This window comes from Danio aesculapii, chromosome 1 (assembly GCF_903798145.1).
Source record: "Danio aesculapii chromosome 1, fDanAes4.1, whole genome shotgun sequence".
Lineage (NCBI taxonomy): Eukaryota > Metazoa > Chordata > Actinopteri > Cypriniformes > Danionidae > Danio > Danio aesculapii.
In genome coordinates, this window is record NC_079435.1 from 45,903,400 (window position 1) to 45,923,447 (window position 20,048).

At 39.1% G+C, this 20,048-nt stretch overlaps 1 protein-coding gene across 1 annotated transcript; it reads left to right on the plus strand.

The window, feature by feature from the left end:
- The first annotated feature begins 8,922 nt into the window (after positions 1-8,922).
- On the plus strand, positions 8,923-14,738 carry LOC130221197 (protocadherin-7-like). The gene is made up of 3 exons (XM_056453560.1): positions 8,923-12,289; positions 12,879-13,595; positions 14,733-14,738. The coding sequence occupies exons 1-3, from the start codon at positions 9,719-9,721 to the stop codon at positions 14,736-14,738; spliced, it is 3,294 nt and encodes a 1,097-aa protein (XP_056309535.1). The 5' UTR covers positions 8,923-9,718.
- Positions 14,739-20,048: the final 5,310 nt, after the last annotated feature.

The window sequence follows — 20,048 nt, forward strand, 5'->3', positions numbered from 1 at the left end:
GTTTTTACTTGTTAGTTAGTTAGTTAGTTAGTTAGTTAGTTAGTTAGTTAGTTAGTTAGTTAGTTAGTTAGTTAGATAGATAGATAGATAGATAGATAGTTAGTTAGTTGGTTGGTTGGTTGGTTGGTTGGTTGGCTGGTTGGTTGGTTGGTTGGTTGGTTGGTTGGTTGGTTGGTTGGTTGGTTGGTTTGGTTGGTTAGTTAGTTAGTTAATATTAGTTAATATACAGGATTTGCTGCATTCTGTTACAGGTATCCACAAAAATGACTTTTTTTGTTTTAAAAAATCTACAGTAAGTCCATTAGTTGGCGACGAGTTTATAATAGTTTTGGGTTTTTCATTAGTTTTAGTTTGTATTTCGTTTTGACTTTTTGTTTTCAAATTCAGTTAGTTTTAATTTGTTTTTAGAGGTGGATTTACTAGTTTTTATTAGTTTTTATATTTTGAAATTTTTAGTTTAGGTTTTATTAGTTTTAGTATTAGTTTTAGTTTTTTGTTTGCTGTTTTTTTTTTTATTAGGATATTTGTTAGGTGCAAGATTCAAAATCATCTAAATGAATATTGAATAATAAAAACTCAACCAAAGATAGGCTACTTTTTTGATACAAGAACGCTACCATCCATCACTACCATCTACCCATCCTCAAACTCAAATACAGTAGCCCACAAGATAGCAGCCTTAAGTAAAATATGTGTGCAAGGCTGCTTCTGAGGTTAGATACACAGTAGTGATGGGAAGTTCGGATCTTTAACGTGGATCTTTCGTGACAATCTTCCCAAGTTTGGACTTAACATATCAAAAATATGTAGTCAGCAATCATAATTTCAATCAGTTAAAACAAGATCCTCTCATTTAAGCCCTCTGTTTACCCGCACTGCAGTTGTTCAAGTTTGCTTCAGTCACAGCAGGCTGTCATGTACTGTTTGTGTTCGGTTCACCTGCTGAATCGCACATGCGCAGTATTATCGGTTGCCCGCTTCTCAAATCTGATATCAGTGTACTGTTCTGATAGCTGAATAACTCAGCATATATTGGTTTATTTTGATTCAGAGGGGGTATCAGTCATGTAAAAAGTAAGTTGTTTGTGGATAAGTGCTTAACGTTACTGAAGATGTGAATCATTTCAAAAGATTCAGTTCGATTTGGTGAATTAGTTCAACCGGTTCACTAGAAGATCTAGTTAAAAAGAATGATTCGTTCGTGATCACTAATACAGAAATAAAGCCCCTTATTGGGCATAAATGTGTTAAATTATTACTTTTAATTGTCTGCTCAGTTCATATTTAATGTTGTCACCGTGCTGCTGTCATGTCCATCCACTGTTTTTGTTAAGGGAGCAAACAGCTGGACTGACTGGAGAAGGACCGGCTTGATCTGGCCAATGGCATCAGGATTACAGACTCTGAGGTGCCGAACGGGTCAAACACCTGGCAGCATGAAGTAAATAGATTTACTTCTAAAAGGATTTTTATCTATTATGTATCTGAAATGTACACTACCTGACAAAAGTCTTGTCATTAATCCTAGTTGTAAGAGCAACAAATAATAGCTTGACTTCTTGTTGATCATTTGGAAAAGGGGCAGAAGGCAGTTTTTTCAGATGAATCATCTGTTGAACTGCATCCCAATCATCACAAATACATGGACCCAAGATTCTCACAGAAATAAGTCAAGTTTGGTGAAGGAAAAATCATGGTTTGGGGTTACATTTAGTTTGTGGGTGTGCAAAAGATCTGCAGAGTGTATGGCAACATCAGCAGCCTGATGTATCAAGACATTTGTGCTGGCCATTACATTACAAACCACAGGACAGGATAAATTCAGCAGGATAGCACTCCTTCTCATATTTCAGCCTCCACATCAAAGTTCCTGAAAGCAAAGAAGGTCAAAGTGCTGCAGAATTGGCCAGCCCAGTCACTAGACATGAACATTATTGAGCATGTCTGGGGTAAGATGAAGGAGGAGGCATTGAAGACCAAGGACGTAGAATTGGCATGGACGGAGGGGACATGTTCCCACCAATGCCCACCAATTACTGAAATGCCCCTACCAATAATTGAATCGACTTCAAAATAAAACAATCCTCCATCAACCTTTAGCAACCTACAAATGCACAAAGTCAAGTTTGCTACGAGTTTACCGTAATATTATTAACCAAAGCTGAGCAATCAATCAAAATTCAGTTTTGATTTTGGCCTCCATGATTATGAAAACCAACAATCGAGATAAAACAGTTAAATTGCATCACACACCTCTTTAAATTTCTCTACGTTCATACCTCCTCATAGCCCGACTGCAGTAAAATATTGTAAATTGACATTTGTGGCATGTGATGCGATTGTTATTTGTATTATTAAGTGTTTGTTTTATATGATTAAGTACTTTATTCATGTTTTTAAAAGCATAAAACAGAATTTGTACTGTTCAATGCATACGCTCTAGGGATGTATGTCCCCACCAATGTCAAGAGCGAATCTACGCCCTTGTTGAAGATGAACCCAAAGAATCTTGATGAACTCTGGGAGTCCTGCAAGAACGCTATTCCAGATGACTTTATTAATAAGTTATTTGAGTCATTGCAGAGATGTATAGATGCAGTCCTCCAAGCTCATGGGAGTCATACATAATATGAATTATTTTTCCACTGCACCATGACTTTATATTCTATACTGTACATTATTTCTGTTAAGTGACAAGACTTTTATCTCAGCAAAGTCAGACTTTACTGTCCTAATTAAATAATTAAAAATCAGGGCATGATCATATTTTATTTTGATAAAATAAAGCATAATCTAGAGGCTTTGCCTTTCATATAAGCCACTTCTGAAACCAGATGTTCAACTAGAAGTCAAGTTATTATTTGTTGTTCCTAAAACTTGGATAGGCGACAAGTCAGGTAGTGTATTTCCAGCGAGCCTCTGTTGCAATTTTAATTTTTGCGTGAGCTGTCCCTTGGATATTCCCATTCTGTGGTAAAAAGGCTGCTGTTTTTAAAGAGAAATGTGTTAGTTACTGTTGATTGTGATGGGACTGGGCTACAACTAAAGTTATTCATTACAGCTTGAAGCACTATGGGACTCGAATACTGTTTTATTTCTTCTTTAATTCCTGTTATTGAAGTTTTTCTGTTCTTTTTTGTGTTTTCATAAGCCCCCTGCTTTCTTCTGTGCCCTGGTCAATTTTTCCTCCCATTCCTTTATGTTCAAGGTAGGGCATTTTAGCCCTCAATAATTGTATCTTTCTTTAATTTCCCTATATTAGGTTTCTTTCATCAGAGATTCTTAGAACAGATTATTCTTAAAACATCCTCCAGTTTTATTGCTTAACATCATCTTCCATTCTTCTGCATACCTTTTACTTATGTGAGTAAATTGCTTTGCTGTTGTTTTAATTTTGAAATGTAACTATAGAAACCACTGTAAGAGAGCTAAAATTGTGCTCTTCTCCAATTGTTTACACGTCAGAGAAAAAGTTCAGAGTAGAGTCCCTATAGGTTTTAATTATAGATCTTTCATATTTGATGCTGTCTTCTGGGTCTCTGTGACATTCCCATTAGACAAGAGACATTACACCCTTAGTTACTTCAGTGAAATAAGAAGTAAGACAGCCACATGTTGTACAATATAAATACACTCACTGACAGATTGCATGTTTAAGAGGGTGTAAATAAACTATAGCAATTGTCAGTCTAGAGGAAGCGGTGAAAATGCCTCATTACTAGACATATCCTTGATTAATTGGTTTTTTAAAAAAACCTTGTGAGGAGGTGAAAAAATGCAACAAGAAAGAATATAATGAAATTCCACGCAAACACTTTTACAATGCTGAAAACAAACATATCATCATAAAAAAAAATCTAAGTAGAAAAGCGCAGTGAACTAATTGGTGCTCCCATAACATAGGCAATCCCCCCCGCTCGTTTTACATGTTTAAAATTCATGTCCTCGCTCCACGCATCAGTTAGAAGATGCAAGATTGCGCAGAGCAGGGAGTTTGAGTCACACACCTGAGAGAACGCCTTTGTGATGTCCAAAGCATTAGAGTAATGATGCAAATTACATACGCTACTAGCACTTTTTAACTCTGAGACGCATAATTTTCCCTCCCAAGTCTGCACGTCGGCCAAAAATTGGAATATTATCCACAATAAAACTAGGTGCAGATTTAAAACTGTATTCTCATAGAAAAATAATGTTAATGATAATAATAATAATAATAATTTATTATTAAGTTGAAATATTGCAACTGTTTATACCTCGGTTTGACTATTTCAAATATGAACTGGCTGTGGATGGTTAGAAATGCAGCAATCACTAAAGTGTGTGCACATTACTCCCATGCTTGCCTCTCTCCATTGATTATTGGTTCAGTATATTAGTGATCTTCTTGTCCCATACAATGCCCCAAGATCCTTATGTTCTTCCAATTAGCTTCTTCTCTCTTCCTCATTCTCGCAACAAAAGGTCTAAGGTCTGAGTGTGGAGCACCATTCTGTTTTTAAATCTTCTATAAATCTTCACTATAATAATAATAATAATAATAATAATAATAATAATAATAATAATAATAATAATAATAATAATAATAATAATAATAATAATATAATAATTATATAATTATTATTATTATTAGTATTATTGTTGTTGTTGTTGTTATTGTTATTATTATTATTATTATTATTATTATTATTGTTATTACTATTATTATTATTATTATTATTATTATTATTATTATTGTTGTTGTTGTTGTTGTATTGTTATCATTATTTTGCATTGTTGTTATTATTATTATTATTATTATTATTAATAATAATAATAATAAAAATAAACACTACTGATGATATAGTAATAACTATAAATGTAGATTTTTATTTATAGATATTTATATAAATATGTACAGTTATTTTACAAATTTAACAAAATAACTTTGTTGCAAGAATTAGTGCACCTCAATGAATATATTGTGGGAAAATATTGAATGCATTATTAATAAAGAGGAAAAACCAAAAGAACCACATTTTATTAGAATTAGTTTGCATTTTTTCATTTTCTAATTTGAATTTAAAAGTATTATCTTTCTATCCATAAGTGACTCTTAGTTTCATAAATATAACTTTGATAAAACTATTTCATTTAAATGCACCAAAATATTGTGTATTGTCCATATTCATTGAACAATTGATACAAAAAATAACTTACAAAAGGGGTGTACACATTTATCCTGTATATTTATTATATAAATACTGTATATATAATTAAAGGTCTGTCCGTTGGTCTTTAAAGCCATTGCTTATTTATTTATTTATTTTTTTATTAATAAAGCACATTTAAAAACAATAGCCTAGTGGTTAAGCGTGTCGACATAAAGCACCATGGTGACCCGACTTCGATTCCTGGCTTGAAGTCCTTTGACGACCCTTTCCCTCTCTCTGCTCCCAGGATTTTTACTCTCAGGAATATTTCTGACTTCAACTGTATATATATATATATATAAAACCGGATGTTGCAACCAAAATGCTGTGCACAGATGTGAAAACCTAAATAAAAAAAATAAATAAATAAATATCCATAGAGACAAATGTAAATATATGAAATAACTTAAATAGAAACATAAAGAATATAAAAATGTTTTGGGGAGGAGTTAAAAACAGAATGGTGCTCCACACTCAGACCTCAGACCTTTAATTTTGTTGCGAGAATGAGGAAGAAAGAAGAAGCTGATTGGAAGAACTTAAGGATCTTGGGGCATTGTATGGAGAAGATCACCAATATACTGAGCGGTATGTCCATGTGAAGTTTTTTACAAGTTTTATAACAAAAAGCTACATTTTAAAATCAATCTGGAATTTGACCGGTAACCAATGGAGAGAGGCAAGCACAGAAGTCATGTGCAGACACTTTTTAGTGATTGTCAATAGCTTGGCAGCTGCATTTCTAACCATCCACAATCAATTAATTGTCGAAATAAGCAAACCGAGGTATAAAGAGTTGCAATATTTCAACTTTGAGGTAGTAAATGCAGGACTAACAGTTTCAAGGTCTTTTCTTAGAAAGCATCTTCTTGACTTCTTGATTTTTAACACAATCAAAATCTATTATTATTATTATATAAAATATATAATAATTAAAAATAAGATTACGATACAAAGTTTATATAAAATAATAATTTAACAGATTAATATTTAAATAAATATATAATTATAATTATATTATTAATGATAATAATGATAATAATAATAATAATAATAATTATTATTATTATTATTATTATTTACCATTCTTTTTATATTATTATTATATTATTATTATCATATTATTACCATTCTTTATATATATATATATATATATATATATATATATATATATATATATATATATATATATATATATATATATATATATATATATATATATATATATATATATATATATTAAAAGAATGGCAATAATAATATATATATATATATATATATATATATATATAATAATATATAATATATATATATATATATATATATATATATATATATATATATATATATATATATATATATATATATATATATATATATATGTATATATAATTGCACAGCTATGTTGTTTTATAAGTATAGAATAATTATATTAAGTAAATATAAATATTTATAATCCTAATACTCATAAACATACTGTGCCTTGCTCTTATGCTGCTGCTTTTATTTATTATGCAATATTTATTATATTATATTATATTATATTATATTATATTATATTATATTATATTATATTATATTACATTATATTTATTATCTAAGCACATATAATAACTAACTTTAAATGTCCCACCATGTGTGCTTTTCAATCTACATCTACAGTATTAAACACACAGCCCCTTGCTTTAAGGTTGGTGCTTTTGTCTTCTCCTTAAATAAGAAAGATAAAAAATGTTGTATGTTATTTATCCTGGTCGCTTTTCAGGCAGATGGCAAGGTAGGATGAGGTACAGAAAAAGATAGGCTATATTATCGCTGTATATTTTGGAGACATGATTTTATGCTGCCTTTTCTCACACGCTTTAAATAGAGGAGATATGTGCACATTTCTCTCTCTCGTAGCCACGGGTGTTTGCTATTCGTGTCTGTTCTGAGGATGATAAAGTTTCACCGGTGTGCGCTAACTAGGCTTACGCGGTAACGTGATGGGATAAAGATGGAGGGTGTTTGCGGGACACGAACGCTGAATCCACTCTCCCACCCACTTGGACTGGGCGAGTGATTGCAGAAGCGAAATCAAAACGCGCGCGGTGGAACAACAGAGGGCGCGAGGCGCAGAGCTTACAGCGGCACGCGCATGCAGAGACGCCGGCGGAATGCTAACCAGCCCCGGTGCAGCAGCAGCGGGAGCGCCGCGCCGAGATCTGGTGTTGTTCCTCCGCGCGCATCCTCCTCTGCCGTGACCAAACGAACTGAGATTGACCAGGGAAACCCTCCTTCGTTAGTTTCAAATCATCCCGGCCCACGAATTAAAACGCATGTTTGAGACTGAGGGCGCGGGATGGAGAGTGTAGACGGAGAAAGGGTTCCTCCTTTTGTTGTGTGACTGTAGTATTACGTTCAGTCAGTGCTGCATTGCGCTCGCGCATCCGCGTGGCTACGGGGCAGCCCGTGCTGGGACCAGAGAGAGTGAGTGTGTGCCTGTGTGTGTGCGCGATATATATGCTCATTGTTCACAGGATGAGCGAAAAGCACTGCCGCATTCAGACAATGAAACACTCCTCGAGTCAGAACTGCAAAAACAAGACAATTGGAATAAATTACAGGGTAAAGACAAGTGTAGATACTGATAACACAGTATTCTAATGACGAAATAACACTTTTTAGATAGTACGATATGCAAATATAAAATAATAACCTCTATCTATCTATCTATCTATCTATCTATCTATCTATCTATCTATCTATCTATCTATCTATCTATCTATCTATCTATCTATCTATCTATCTATCTATGTTTATATTGCACCTTATTTTTACCGAGCATACCAGCACATTTCGGTTTCTGTTTTTATAGATTAATATCCTATTCAAACATATTATTTGGTGCCCAAGGACCTTGACCTAACTTAATGACCGTGTTCAGTATGATTGTTCAACAAACTAAAGAGCTACCAAACATTTTAAACCAAAATATGTTTTGGTGAAGGCCATACAGTTATATACATTATCCCCAGTGACCCAGACATGCTGTCTGTTTCCTTCTAATCACAGGGTACAAGGCTGATATCTTTACTGAAGCAATATTTGTATAAAAAATAACTTTTAATGATTGTTTTTGTCGCTTTATCACTTTTTATTTGCTTTATTTTTAATGGGTATACACAATATATACACAATACTTAATTTATACATTAATTTCAAATAGCTTGTTTTAAACGGTTTCAGAAAAATGTCTTTGTCAACAAGTACTGCTTATTCTTTGTTTGGTTCATATTTTACGAACAAGTAAGATGTTTTGTAAGAAGTAAGATTGTATGTTTTATTTGATGTTTTATTTTTAAATGGCTGTTCGTATTTGGGATATGGTCATTTCAATTTATTTACTTCTGTTTTGTCTTTATTTATCTCACAAGTGCTTTATGTGGCTTTTCTAGTTGTCTAGTTGACTGTGTTTTTACCTTTTGAGAATTTTTGTTTTGTGGTCGTATGCAAACACACCCCCTGTATTTGCGCTTTTAGACTGGTTAAAAGGAAAGCGCGAGCTCCTTCGAGACACTCTCGGTCTCCCGTTTCATCTGAGCGGTTGAGTTACGTAGCGTAGTGTTGCAGTGAACGGAGGGGGAAGAGAGAGAGAGAGGTTGAGACAGAGAGCGAGAGAGAGGGAGAGACTGCAGCATCATTTGAGGGACGTTCACATGCAGTGCAGTAGAACGTGCAGGTGAGGGGAGGAGGAGAATGCGGGACTTTTCCTCAAACACTTCACACACATCCACCACGGACTCCGGAGGAATAACTAAAGGCTTTTGTTGCTACTTTATCCTGCTCTCCATCTTTCCTTAAGTGGCTAATTTACGTGCTCTGGGAAGTCGAACTGAAAAGCTTTTCTCTTTGTCAAGTTCACCGTAAAGGAATCTATAAGAGCTTGGCACGCGTGCGTAAGACTGCGGGGAAAGCTTTCCAATTTCCCTCGCGCTGGGTTTTAAGGTAAGAGAGCATACAATATCGGAGAAAGACTTTAAAAAGCACTTTGGCTTATTCCCAGCCAGTAGCGCAAGCTCTGGGATGCGAATGTGAGAGCTGAATTCACAGACAGATCGCTTTTGTGTTCTACTGCATTGCAGTTTAAAACAGTGAAAGCGCGAGAGGAGCCCGCGCTCCGCAGCATCTCAATGAGCCGGACAAAGTCGTTTAAACTGCTAAGATTTGACTCTCGTTTACTCCTAAAAGGCACAGTGGATCATTATTGTCCGTAAAAGAGCTGTAAAGACTTATCGCCGATGCTGAGCTCTGCACAAAGTGGATGTTTTATTTTATCGTGTTGAAAACGTGACCGGAGAACTGAAAGACTGTGGGACAAAATAAGATTTTGCCGAAGGAAGCCTTCATAAAAATTAATCAGTGGCGATTCTTTCTTGGACCAGAGGAAGCTGCAGATAGAGAGTGAAAGAGAGAGAGAGAGAGAGAGAGAGAGAGAGAGAGAGAGAGAGAGAGGAAGAGAGCGAGAGAGAAAGAGAGAGAGAGTCATGGGGAGCAGGAGCGTTGGCGCAGTGCACTCCGCGCGCTGCTACCTCGTGCTTATCCTGCAGCTGCTGACTCAGCTCCCGCACGCCAATTCAGTGCTGCGCTACCGCGTGGCGGAAGAGGGGCCGGCCGATGTGCACATTGGTAACGTGGCTTCAGACCTGGGGCTGTCCACCTCTGGGATTGGGACTGGTGATGTCACGTTCGCTTTGGAATCTGGCTCTGAATTCTTTAAAATTGACAATGTCACCGGAGAGCTTACTACAGGCAGCAGGAGGATTGACAGAGAGAAGCTGCCACAGTGTCAGATGATTTTTGATGAGAATGAGTGCTTTTTAAACTTTGAAGTGTCAGTCATAGGTCCCCTGCAGAGTTGGGTGGATCTTTTTGATGGGCGAATTGTAGTCACAGACATCAATGACAACACGCCCTCTTTCCCTTCACCAGTACTCACACTATCTGTTGAGGAGAATCGTCCAATCGGCACTCTCTATCTCCTTCCCACCGCCACAGACCGCGATTTTGGTCGCAACGGCATAGATCGATATGAACTTATCCAAGACAGTAGAGATGGAGGGTCATCATCCCGCCGACCCGCAAATGGACCAACAAATGGAAACGGTGGTGACCGAAGGAGAGGGCCAGAAACAGGGACAGGACCTGCCAGCAGGAGCAGTGTGTTTGAACTGCAGGTGGCTGACACACCTGAAGGACAGAAACAGCCTCAACTGATTGTAAAAGGGCCTCTGGATCGTGAAGCAAGGGATTCTTATGAACTTGTGCTGCGTGTTCGTGATGGCGGCAACCCGCCCCGTTCCTCACAAGCATTGTTACGTGTGTCTATCACAGATGTTAACGACAACAGTCCACGTTTTGAGAGAGCAGTGTATGAAGCAGAAATGGCAGAAAACGCCCCACCTGGCACACCTGTCCTGCAGGTGCGTGCCACAGACCGTGACGTTGGTGTGAATGGGCAGGTTGAGTATGTTTTCGGAGCGGCAACAGAATCAGTGCGGCGCCTCCTGAGGCTGGATGAAGCATCAGGTTGGCTGAGTGTTCTGCATCGTATAGACCGTGAGGAAGTTTCACAGCTACGTTTTACAATCACAGCCCGTGACCGCGGCCAACCACCTCGCACTGATCGCACTACAGTTGTTCTTAACGTAAGAGATGAAAATGACAACGTACCCATAGTAGAAATTCGAAAAATCGGACGAATCCTCGTTCGGGACGGTGCTGCAATGGTTCCAGAGAATGTGCTGGTTGACACACCGGTAGCCCTAGTGCAGGTGTCAGACCGTGACCAGGGAGAGAATGGTGCGGTGACCTGCACTGTGGTTGGGGATGTTCCATTCACATTGAAACCAGCGGGTGAGACACCACTAGCACCTCCACCAGCCACAGATGATGCTTTCGAACGAAACAAAAAGAAATATTTTCTCCACACCTCAGCACTTTTGGATTATGAAGCTACTCGAGAATATAGTGTTACTATTGTCGCAGTGGACTCAGGTAGCCCAAGCCTTTCTAGTAACAGTTCCCTTCTGGTGCGTGTGGTAGACATAAACGACCATGCTCCCACTTTCGCCCAAAGCTTAGTGGAAGTGCATTTTGCAGAAAATAATGCCCCAGGAGAGCGAGTGGTCACTGTAGTGGCTGCTGATGCAGACAGTGGCAAGAATGCAGAGATTGCATACTCACTCGACCCATCTGTTAATGGAGCTTTTTACATTGATGCCGATAACGGGGATATTCGTGCCACTGGGGCACTAGATAGGGAGCTGAGGGAACGCTATGAATTTCGTGTGATAGCTCGAGATAAGGGCACCCCATCTCTGCAGGGCTCTGCTACTGTTGTAGTCCAGGTCACGGACAGGAATGACAATGCCCCCAAATTTGTCCAGGAAGTCTTCACATTCTATGTCAAAGAAAACCTGCTCACCAATAGCCCCGTGGGCATGGTGACTGTTACCGATGCAGATGAAGGAGAGAATGCAGAGTTGAGTCTTTTTGTGGAGCATGACGAAGAGGAGGGTGGAGAGGAGGGCAAAGAAGGGAAGCAAGAAGTTTTCTCCATTGAAAATAACACTGGAACCATTTTCTCCTCTGCATCCTTTGACCGCGAACGGCGTAGCACATATTCATTCCGTGTGCGTGCTGTTGATGGTGGAGAACCGCCACGGTCTGCCACCGCCACCGTCTCCCTGTTTGTCACTGATGAAAATGACAATGCGCCATCCATCACATCACCCGCTAATGAATCATACACCCTTCTGCCACCCGCTAGTGGGGCCCGGACTGTAGTCCGCACAGTCTCAGCCTCGGATGGAGACACAGGGTCTAACGCTGACCTGCGCTATGCTCTGGTAGGCGGAAACCCTTTTCGCCTGTTTGAGATTGGCTCTAGTAGTGGGGTCATAACCTTGGCAGAGCCCCTGGAGAGAAGACACAGGGGTCTGCACCGCTTGGTGGTCCGGGTCAATGACAGCGGCATGCCTTCCCTTTGTGCCACAGCACTGGTGCATGTCTTTATCAATGAAAGCTTGGCCAATGCTACGCTGGTGGATGCACAGGTGAGACACAACACTGCACTATGCTGTTTGAATAAAAACAAACAAACAAACAAACAAACAAACAAACAAACAGTAATTCAATATAGAGAAACAACAACAGTTTGTGCAGCTTAACAATGAGCTAGTGCCATTTTATTTGATATGAGGGGATGGAGCAGGGAAGTGCAATCAGAAATGTACTGATAACTTTTCATAACTAGGAAATCCTAGCACAAAAGAGCGAATTTTTAAAAAAGATATTGCTGTTTATAAATATTCATGCATCAAATTGCTGTTGACCCACATTGGATATTGGATAGAAGTAAGCACATGCAAATATAAAGATGAAAGATACACAAACACAGTGGCCTACACATACACAGTCACACTTGCCTGCGCAGAATAACTATGATTGAATATCCAAGCCATGACATGATAATTGAGAAGTCTGGGTCTTACAGTGGGGATGAATGTGTATGCGTGCGTGTGTGGTTCAGCAGACAGGGCTATAAAATCAGGATGCAGTTATCAAAGGGCAGACACACCATTTATGACTTTCCATTTTTGCTTTCTCTCTCCCTCTGTATGCCTTTCTCTCTCACTCACTCAGGTGGCCCGCAGCCTTGCAATCCCCCTCTATATGGATATTGCAGGTGACCCAGACAGCGAGAGAGCTCTCGGTAAACAACGCCTGAGCGTTGCCATTGGTGTCTTGGCTGGTGCTGCTGCCGTTATTCTGGTGATCCTTCTGGTTGTGACAGCTCGACAGTGTGGGGCACAGGGTAAGAACGGCTATGAGGCTGGCAAGAAGGAGCCAGAAGAGGACTTTTTCAGTCCACAGCCTCCCCCTCTACAAGCCCAGGGCTCCCAAAATGAACGTGGGCGCAAACCACGCAGAGACAAGCGTAATAATGGCACTGCCAAATCTGAGCGTTCTTTATACAGTGGAATTATGACGGTGAACGGCTGCAGACGTGGGGGAGGTGATGAAGAAGAGGAGGATGAGGAGAGCAGCAGTACCAGTGAGAGGATTGCTGCTCGTTATTGCGCAGCAGCTAATGGAGACCCTAGTAGTCCAAGGCTAGGCTCGAGACGCCACCAGTCAAGCCCAGATCTGGCCCGCCACTACAAGTCCAGCTCACCCTTGCCTGCAGTGCATCTTCAGCCCAACTCACCACCCGTGGAAGGCAAGAAGCACCAGGCTGTGCAGGAACTGCCCCCCACCAACACCTTTACTGGCAATGGCACCGGTAACGTAGACGCTATGTCACTCAGCTCAGACCAGTGCTCCGATTACGGCTGTCAAACCGTCAAGTACAGCAAACAGGTAAGAACATCAAATAATCTATGACTCAGTTTCACTACCTCACCTTCAACATGTTTATGCAGGTCACATTCATAAAGTGTCCTAAAATGGCACAAGGCCTGGTTCAGTTTGGCTAGCAAAGGGTAACATTTACCAAAAATTCGAAAAGTCTTGTCAGGACAAAAGCCTCAGGCTTGAACTAGATTTGAATCCTGAAACTAACCTGAATTCAGTCAGTCCTGTGGGATATTCCTATATTAATATAGAAAATGCTGATAGCCATTGGATTACCCCACACATTTTCTTTGAGCACACTGTAATTAGATTTTCCAAGAAAAAAAGATGGCGTATACTGTATGTTACCTCCTCAGAGAAAAAAGTAAGACAAAGATGAGTCTATCTGTGAGATAATCAGACGGTATGAGACAAACAACTCACATTTGTAATATACAAGTGGATTTGTGAGAAATAAATGCACATTTTAAGATATAGAACTACATTTGGGATATATAAAGTCACAATATAGTTCACAATAATGGATAATTGTGAGATGTAAAGTCACACTTTACAGGCAGAAATGGCCTTCATTGAGCATATTGCATTGTGATATCTGATATTGCACTTTGGTACAACATTTGGGCCCAATCCCAATTCTATTTCTGTAAAAAGGTCATTCCCAGCCACTAGACTTTTCTGACAGGGTATTCGAGTGTCAGAATGTTGTGGGACTACTATACAGAAGTTATTATTATAGATTGTAGCTAGCGAAATTTAGCGTTTTATTTTAGCATTTTTAAAAAAAAAAGCATGTTAAGATGGTAAAACACGAACGCTGTTATGAATGTATTAAAACATATGCTTGTTTGAGGTGAAAAATCTCCTGAAAAATCTGTAAAAGTATGTACCACTACCCCTTCCCCTTAGGGAAGGGCTAAGGGGTAGAATTAGGATTGGGCCTTGGTCTATATCAAGTCTGAGGTTAATTACAGCTGTTTTGCTCTTATTGACGTCATTTTTCCTCAAACTTCTGAAAAAACAAAACTTGTTGAACACAAACACAAATGTGGCAACTTGTCTTATCTTTCTGTACCGTTGTTGTGGCACTGCATGTGGAGTGCTTAAGGTTATATGGTGCTTACTGCTTGCTCTCCTTTCCAGGAGTAGCTACTGAAAATAGATTGTCGAAGAGAGGAGAAGTGTAACCCATTTTCTCTCACACCACCATAGATCTCTTTCCACTCGCTCAGTCTCTCTCTCTCCTTCTAACTTGCTTTCTATCATTCTCTCCTTGTATTTTCTACTCCTTTACACAATCTTTCTTTTTTCTGACACACATTTGGAAGTGTTAAATATAGAGCCGAACATATACCTGTTTTGAGTGGAGACTAGCCGGTGTGTTGACAGCATGTGTGTGAAAAGCTTGAGAGAGAAACCACGCAGGCCAGCAGAGTTGTCTGTTTTTGACTTAATCTGTCATCTTTACAGTTTTATCCAGGTCATGTATTTAATGCAGCATATCCAAACTGCTAGCTTAGCACTTAACGGAAGCATTAAAAAAAGATTACCTGGACGCCCTTTGACAGGTGCTTTGGACTAAGCCCGAACCAAAGGGTGGCCTCGTACTATAGAGAGACATGGTTAAATTGAACACTGGCATCGCATTACATTTTCTGACAGGTGTTGGGAGCTTAAACCAAATCCGCGGAGGTCTACACGCAAGATATTGAGTCCTAAATGACATGTCATTTTTGGTCTTTTTAGCATGACTGACAGTCGGATTGTAATTCCCTGTAGCCAGTGCCTAAAAAACAGCTGATGCAGTGGTAAGGGAGATGTGCGCCACGCAAGGCCTAATCAATCCATCCACGCTGGTGTGATCCTGACCGCAGTGGGTGGGTTAATCCAATACCGAGTCAATCCTCTTAATCTGCTAACATTTTTTTTCCTCCCTGAAAATGCTTAATGGAGAATTTTGCTATTTGTGTGCTTCTGCGTGTGCGCTCATAAGTATGAGAGAGCATTAATGCTTACTGGAGAGTTTGTTGGACTCTTTCTGACGGTTTAATCAATTATTGATCACACTGTAATTAACTCCTCTACTGCGGAGCTTTGTGACCTAGCCTAACTCGAGCTCGGTGCAGACGGAGAGTGTATGCGTGCCTTTGGCTGTGGCTTCCATGATGGGATGGGATGGTATGGCATGATGGAAAGCCAATACCTTACCACTGTCTAAATTTGCAAGCAGGGTTATTATAGTTAATGAAAACGAACGAAAAAAGTAACTAAAATTAGTCAAAACGTCCTTAGTTTTCGTCTTTGTAAATGTATTCAATACATACTGTAAGCCTTTTAGAAGTAAATCTATTTACTTTGCGCTACCAGATGTACCAGATGACCCGTTTAGCACCTCAGAGTCTGTAATCAAGATGCCATTGGCCAGATCAAGCCGGTACTCCTTCATCCATCCTCGCTGCAAACAAACCGCAACAAAAATGATGGTAGGACATGACAGCAGCATGGTGATAACATTAAATACAAACCGAGTAGACACATTTGTGTCCAATAATGGGTTTTATTTTTGTTCTTTTTATTCTTTTTAACTGGATCTTCTAAGTGAACTGGTTGAACTAATTCACCAAATTGAACTGAATTAATCGAAAGAGTCATGTCTCGAGGAATGTTAAGCACTTATCCGCAAACAACTTTTTACATGACTGATACCCCCTCTGACTCGAAATAAACCAATATATACTGAGTTATTCAGCTATTAGAACAGTCCACTGATATCAGATTTGAGAAGCGGCGAACTGATAATACTGCACATACATGATTTAGTGAACCGAATATAAACAGCCTACTGTGACTGAACTCAACTTGAACAACTGCAGCACGGGTAAACCGAGGGCTTAAATGAGAGGATCTGGCAAAACGTAAGTTTATTACATAACAGAAAGTCGTAATGGAATTTTAAATTAGTGAATCATGCTTCAGTTGCAATGCAAAACATAAATGTAAGAAACCTTTCAGATCATGGTGATGTTTTAACTGACTGAAATTATGATGGCTGACTACATATTTTCGATATGTTAAGTCCAAACTTGGGAAGATTGTCATGAAAGATCCAGTTTGCGTTAAAGATCCGAACTTTCCATCACTACTGTATATTTAACCTCAGAACCAGCCTTGCCCACATATTTTACTTAAGGCTGCTATCTTGTGGGATGTTGTATTTGAATTCTTGAGGATGGGCAGATGGTAGTGGTAGATTGTAGTGTTCTTCCCAGCAGGCACACAACATCATAAGACAATAATATCAGGTTAGATTTAGGTCATGACGTTAGGTGACCAAAATTCAATGTCTGGCCAGCATCTAAGGACAACGTTATTTTAACATCCAATAACCATGTCAAATGACGTTGATATTTGGTTGATTTTAGGTTGTGTTGGAAAGTGACCAGAACCCAACGTCTGAAAGATTTCATAGTGGTATTATCCACACAACGTCAAGGTGTAACACGATTAGATGTCGATATTTGGTTGATTTTAGGTTGAACATTGATGTCAGCCTGACGTCAACCTGATTTTCATTTCCAAACAAAATCCAACGTCCCCACCACATTGGGGTACATTGGGGTACAACGTCAATAAGACATCATGTTGATGTCCTGTGCCTGCAGGGTTGTGTCAAAAAAAATGTAACCTATCTTTGGTTGAGTTTTTATCATACAATATTTATTCTGATGATTTTGAATTTTGCACCTAACAAATATTAACAAAAAAAAAAACAAGTAAAATAACTAAAACTAAATTAAAACTAAGCAATTTCAAAATATCAAAACTAATACAAACTACAGTAGTAAATCTACCTCAAAAATGAATCAAAAATTATGGAGTTTGAAAACCAAAATCTAACCAAAATAAAACTAAAACTAATTTAATAAAACTAAAAATTCAAAACTTTTATAATCTTGTTTGCAAGCCCCATTCGTGGACGATATAAAACTGATCAAATGGAAATCCTGTTGACCTATATCTGTCTCCCTCTCACCCATCCTCTAGAAACGCACAACTCAGCATGTTCATAAGTGAAACTCTGAACTCTCTCTTCTCTTTATTTTGCTGTAGCACACTTTTTCTATAGCACCTCCCACTTCCGCCCACTAATGTCGACTCCTATCGACCGGTTGTATCCTGTCCCCCGCAGCGCCGCACGGTCCTATCTTTTGAATAGACATCGTGGCAATCAATATACTAGGCTTGTTAACGTTCCGACGCACACTTGCAGACACCCCACTCAGGTGTGCGGGGTTAACGGTCAGACAGGTGGGCATTAGGTGAGTCTGTGTAACTCAACACACACATTCGGGATCAGACAACAGGTCAGATGGATAGCCGATATACTTGACACTCACACTTGCATGCTCACGGGGGCCGTGCGTACGCTTGTGAGGGCCGACTCTAGAGATGGATATTATAAATTAATGGAGGCCGCTAGTGATGGAGGGGCCAGGAGACAGTGGGAGACACATGGAGGGATAGGAGAGAGAGAAATGAGGGGAGATCGCTAATGCTCACCTCACTTTTGCAGGGCTGTATTGATTTTCATTTGGAAAGCATTATGAAAGCTTTTACATGGACGTGCACTGCAATGGTTATAAAGGATTGTGAATGATGGTGGAAGCGTGTGTGTGCGTGTGTTTGACCTAGCAATGTTATTGGGAGGAATAATGTCTTGAAGTTTGCTAAATCCGAAGAGGAAAAAATCTAATTTTGGGACATTGTGAAAAGGAAAAAATGTTCATTAAGAGACTAATGATGTTTTATCCAACTCCAAAAATGGAAACACTTATTTTAAGGGTGATTTAGAGTGATTAGAATTAATAATGTTAATTTAAGGCCAGCATAGTCAATCAGCAGTCCCAATTTAGATATTTAAAATGGCCCTCTCTCTGTTTCTGCATCATTGTTTTCTAATTGCCTTTTGGATCACATATTATGTCAGACGCTCAATTACAAATAATTTTGTGCGAATGCAAATACACTTGCAGTAATAACTTCAGTGCTGTGTACTTCCCATTAAATTGTCTCGGACATCTGTGAAACGTGAGGCTATAAAATGACAGAGGATGGTTTTCAGTGGCCAAGTGTAACACGCTGAAAAATGAGAGAGTTAATAATTTATAGATGACACATTAGGTTAGTAACACTGATGGCTATGGCCAGATGGGAGGCGTTCTCATGTGACCACCACATATCTTTGCAACAACAGGCATTAGAGCTGGTTAACTCGTTGTTTATCTATATGTTCCTTCAGTCAAACTAAACAATAATTGAGAATGACAAGGGTTTATGCATGTAAACCAGCATGTTAACACAATGTGTGCATCCTGAATCACTTATTTATGTCATTTTATGTCATTAGTGCACTTTAAATACCTGGATGGCTCAGGGGTTAGCAATGTAACCTCATAGCAAGAAGGTCACTGGTTCGAGTCCTGGTTGGGTCAGTTGCATTTCTGTGTGGAGTTTGTATGTTCTCCCTGTGTTCACGTGGGTTTCCTCCACAGTCCAAAGACATGCGATATAGGTGAATTCAATCAAATTGGCTGTAGTGTATGCATGTGGATTGAGTGTGTATGGATGTTTCCTAGTACTGTGTTGCAGCTGGAAGGGCATCCGCTGTGTGAAACATATGCTGGAAGTTGGTGGTTCATTCCGCTGTGGTGACCCCTGATAAAGAAAGGGACTAAGCCAAAGGAAAATGAATGAATGAATGAATTAATGAATAAATACCCGGGCGACGCAGTGACGCAGTGGGTAGCAAATTCTCCTCACAGCAAGAAGGTCGCTGGTTCGAGCCTCGGCTGGGCCAGTTGGCGTTTTTGTGTGGAGTTTGCATGTTCTCCCCGGTTTGCGTGGGTTTCCTCCGGGTGCTCCGGTTTCCCCCCACAAGTCCAAAGACATGTGGTATACTGTAAGTGAATTAGGTAAGCTACAATTGTCCGTAGTGTGTATGGATATTTCACAGTGATGGTTGGGTGCAGCTGGAAGGGCATCCGCTGAGTAAAACATGTGCTGGATAAGTTGGGGGTTCATTCGCTGTGGTACCCGATGAAGAAAGGGACTAAGCTGAAGGAAAATGAATGAATGAATAAATACCTGGATGATGCACTTATCAGCCGTTAAAAGAACACTTCATACGCTCAATGCTTTGCTCACGTAGTGGAATTGGGAGGAGCTATTGGGTGCTAAGGCTGGATTACTTTATTTATTTTGGATTTTGCAAGCAATATTCACCAACTTTATCGATTATGCCACCTCTCAATGTTGAATCACTGTTGAATGCCTTTGTACTCATAGTTTCGTCATTAATTTCACCAGGCTGGCACTGTTAAATGTCGACTGGGAAACAGTTTGAATTTCAATTAGTAAGAAAAAGTTAGTGTTCCATTTGGGACGACTAAACTCATAAAC

What these genes read in the sequence shown, in the direction of transcription:
- LOC130221197 (XM_056453560.1), top strand. Translation starts at nt 9,719, where the DNA reads ATGGGGAGCAGGAGCGTTGGCGCAGTGCACTCCGCGCGCTGCTACCTC. An exon ending in CTACGCTGGTGGATGCACAG is followed by an intron (nt 12,290 to 12,878) that starts GTGAGACACAAC and finishes TCACTCACTCAG; the next exon opens with GTGGCCCGCAGCCTTGCAAT.